A 3,988-nucleotide genomic window follows, 5' to 3' on the forward strand; every position below is an offset into this window, starting at 1 on the left:
TCCTGCTCCCAAGGGGGGATGCCGGAACTGGATTTCACTGGCCCCCCAACTCCCCCAGCTGTTTTTGCACTAAAGGAGCTTATACTCTAATGCCCCCCATAGTCACACACTATTATACATTTATATAGCTCTGACAGTGCTGTACAGAAAACACTGAGCCAGTCACATCAGCCTCTGTACAGAGGAGCTTACACTCTAACTCAGAATGACATCATCTATAGAAGACTACAAATCCCAGCAATACATTATAAAGCAATGCAGAATAACAGTATATGAATTTGGTACATACTCTGTTCTGCCTCTCTGCTTTAGAATGTCTTGTGCTCCTGACCTTGATGTCTTTCAACGGGCACCCACTCAGTCCCCCTTCTAGTGTTCCTCCCAACAGAGTGGAAGAAGTTGGGGACTGGATCTCAGTGGGCCCCCCAACCGCCTTGGGCCCCAGGGTGGCCGCACCAGCTGCACCGCCGGTAGTTCCGCCCCTGCTGGTGATGCCTGTTACTGGGGAGGTGCTGGTGGTGCACGATAGCCTTGGCTCTGGCTCTGTCCAGCTTCCCTACAGCTCACTGATGTCACTGGTTGCCAGGAGGAATCTCCAAGAGTGAGGGGAAATCCCCACATAAACTGTTGTCCCCAATGTCTCATTGGAGAATTAACCCATCAACTCAAAAACTTTGGGTTCCCCCCATTTACTTATCCGGTGACAATGGTGACAAATACAAACATAGTCCTGAATGAGGATCCCAATGAGGACACAGACAGCAATAAAAAGCTAAAAAAAAAGTTTTGCCTACAGATACACTGTTGCATAGAGGAACCTGAAGTGTTACAAAATTGCAGAACATTGCTACCTCCTCTCCCAATTCATAGACATCCCTTCTCCAATATTCAAACTACCATGTTTTAGTGTAACCAAACCCATTCTGGCTAAGCCTTATCCTTCAGGACATTTGGGCTTCCCGGGCAAATTAGAGAGAGATAAAAGTATTTAAAACAGCATTTAAATAATTAAGCTCAAGAAAAGCAGAAAAGGAACAGATGATCCCAGACTTGTCACGTGACCACTTGGCTGGGGTGTGCAGTACATACCAATGGTGTAATAGACTTGTCTGTGATGTCATACTGCGTTGCTGCATTGTTCTTCACCACTTTTCCGTCCTGCAGATGTATTCCCAGGCCAATGCGATAAATCTATGGGGAGAACAGCGAGCAGCATTTTCACAATGGATTGGCCACTGGTGTTCAGAAAGCTTAGGCTGACCTCTAGTGACTGTGTGTAGACATGAACTATTGCAATGGGATACTGTAAATCACAGCACCTCAGCGGGGATGGTAATGCCTACATGAAGGTGCCGCCCTATGTAATGTCGTTTTATTGAACAATATCATTTGCAAACGATGCTACTTAATCATTTCTGACAGCTTATTTTCTGCTAGACATTGTACAAATACATGAAATAAACTTGATTCTAGCTTTTCTACTTGTCAAGGAGAAGATTAAGGTGATTTATGACTTTTCAGAGGAGAAAGAATAGAAGAGAAGTGTGAACAGGAGAGGGGAAAGGAGAGAACAGAAGTGTGAACAGGAGAGGAGAAAGGAGAGAAGAGAAGTGTGAACAGGAGAGGGGAAAGGAGAGAAGAGAAGTGTGAACAGGAGAGGGGAAAGGAGAGAAGAGAAGTGTGAACAGGAGAGGGGAAAGGAGAGAAGAGAAGTGTGAACAGGAGAGGGGAAAGGAGAGAAGAGAAGTGTGAACAGGAGAGGAGAAAGGAGAGGAGAGAAGTGTGAACAGGAGAGGAGAAAGGAGAGGAGAGAAGTGTGAACAGGAGAAAGGAAAGGAGAGGAGAGAAGTGTGAAGAGGACAAAGGAAAGGAGGAGAGTATAGGAGAGATGATCTGAGGAGTGGAGAGGAAAAACATAAGGAGATGAGAGAAGAGGAAAAGAAAGGAGAGGAAATCAGAGAGAAAAAAGAAAAGCATATAGGGAAGAGAGAGGAGAAATTAAAGGAGAAGATAGAAGATGAGAGGAGGAATGACGATGAGAAAAGAAAGGAGATGAAAAAGGAAAACAGAAGATCAGAAGAGAGGGGAAGAGGAAAAGGGAGAGGAGAAATGAGGGGAAAAGAGGATAGTGGAGGAGAGAAAAAAGAAAGAGAGAATATACAAGAGGATAGATGGATAGATTACAGAGACAAGAAGCGATTACATGGAGGGGGGGATAGAGGGATCTCTCAGTTACCTTCTTGTTGATCTCTGTACGGTGGTGGTAGCCCTTTTGCCCGGCTCGAGCTATGGTATATGCCACTCTAGCTGGATGCCAGGCTCCAATACAAGCCACCTTGCGAAGCCCCTTGTGAGTTTTACGGGGTAACTTCTTGGTGTGCCAGCGTGACGTTACACCTGTCATATGAGTATACAAAGGCTTTACTACCTGTTCCTTGGAAAGAATGTTGCCAAATATAGAAGACTTCTCACATCCTCTAGATCAGTAATCAGATACCTCCCATCCATCACCTCTCCTCTATCAGGTTTAACCAAAAGCATTTCCTTTACAAATAAAATAATCATAATAAAGGTAGAGTATAGTAAGAGTGTCACCAAGTCTGGCGTTATTCTGATTACAACATTGTCACCTTTCATTCCTTTTCCCTTGGTGACTCCAATAACATCAATCATTTCATCCTGAGCGAAGACGGTGTTTACTGGGACCAGCTTCTCCAGCTTCTCACGCGCCCAGTCCAACTTCTCTGCCACGGTGCCACCATTAAGCTGGATCTCCATTAAATGGGCCTTTTTCTGTCTCATGGGGAGGAGCTTCATCTGTATGTAGCAGACAGAGAGATCACTGACTTGACAGAAAGAGCATCTGCTGGCAACACTTGAAACCAATCAGTGAAGAGCTTCTGCTACACAGAAAAATCTGCATATGTGCTAAAGTAAAACAAATCCACTCAATTTACCATCTGGGTTTATAGAGCCCATTGCAGCCAGATCCAGAAAGTTCTAATTCAGGCTTCTAGGAGGGTCTGAAGTCGTCTATTTTATGGTTCTGCACTGGGCTTCATCCTTCCCTGCCTAAGTTACAACGACCAGTCTGCAATGGGCTGAGTCGGGAGTGTCTGGGCTGGACAATATAAGGTTCCAGAACTGGTGTTCAAAGAAAGCCAGGTTACAAGCCACACAATTATTATACCCAGCCATTGGCCCCCTTAAGCTTTGGCCATGGCTGGACCAATGGGTTGGTTTACCTGCATGCATTTTAAAGGGAAGCTTCATGGAGGCTGCCACATTCATATTCTGCTAATGCACGTTGCCCAGTTGTCATGTTGACCCTCTTGCTTCCGTATGTTTAATCACATAACAACTATGCAGATGAAGGCTTCCAACTTTACTGTGACTTTCCCGATATTCTAACATGTTTCAGGTCCATGTTGGGAAAACACATACGCCAGAGGGTCAGCAAAACAGCCCGAGATTGAGCATTTTCAGAAGAAGATCAGCAATGGCAGCCCCCATGTTTCCCTTAGGAAAGGTTTACTTTAAAATTAACCCTTGCGTGGCAAACTAACAAGCTCACCCAATAGTCTGCGTATGGTTACCATTGGTCCCAATTTCCCAAGGACAGTCCCCGTTTTGAGGAGTCTGTCCCCGGGAAACAAGCGTCCATGGAGTTGTTCCCAACCGCCTGCCGTTTAGACATGTGCACAACAAAAAAATGAAGACGAAAAACGTTTTCATTCCTTTCGTCGAAGGAAACAAATTTTAATATTGTTTTGGATTTTGGAGGCAACGAGCCTTCGAATCCGAAACCGCACACAGAAACCACAGAACAAGCAGGGGCCATATAGGCCACCGGCGCGTTCTGCACATGCACGCCGCCATTTCGGAGTAGATCTTGGTATACACCAAGATGGCAGGGACGGCATGTTGGAGCACCGCCATCTTGGTGTATACCAAGATCTACTCCGAAATGGCGGCGCGCATGTGCAGA

General features: G+C 45.5%; 1 protein-coding gene across 1 annotated transcript in view; it reads right to left on the minus strand.

Annotated features, from left to right (window-relative positions):
* RPL3L (ribosomal protein L3 like) overlaps positions 1 to 3,988 on the minus strand; it is an 18,761-nt gene that overhangs the window by 4,181 nt on the left and 10,592 nt on the right. The window contains exons 5-7 of the mRNA XM_018561224.1: positions 2,631 to 2,817; positions 2,237 to 2,397; positions 1,090 to 1,191 (exon numbers count right to left, since the gene is read on the minus strand). Of these exons, the coding sequence (XP_018416726.1) occupies positions 1,090 to 1,191; positions 2,237 to 2,397; positions 2,631 to 2,817 (450 nt within the window). The remainder of the gene's footprint in view (positions 1 to 1,089; positions 1,192 to 2,236; positions 2,398 to 2,630; positions 2,818 to 3,988) is intronic.

The sequence above is a fragment of the Nanorana parkeri genome, unplaced genomic scaffold, assembly GCF_000935625.1.
Source record: "Nanorana parkeri isolate BGI_ZX_2015 unplaced genomic scaffold, ASM93562v1 scaffold508, whole genome shotgun sequence".
Taxonomy (NCBI): Eukaryota; Metazoa; Chordata; class Amphibia; order Anura; family Dicroglossidae; genus Nanorana; species Nanorana parkeri.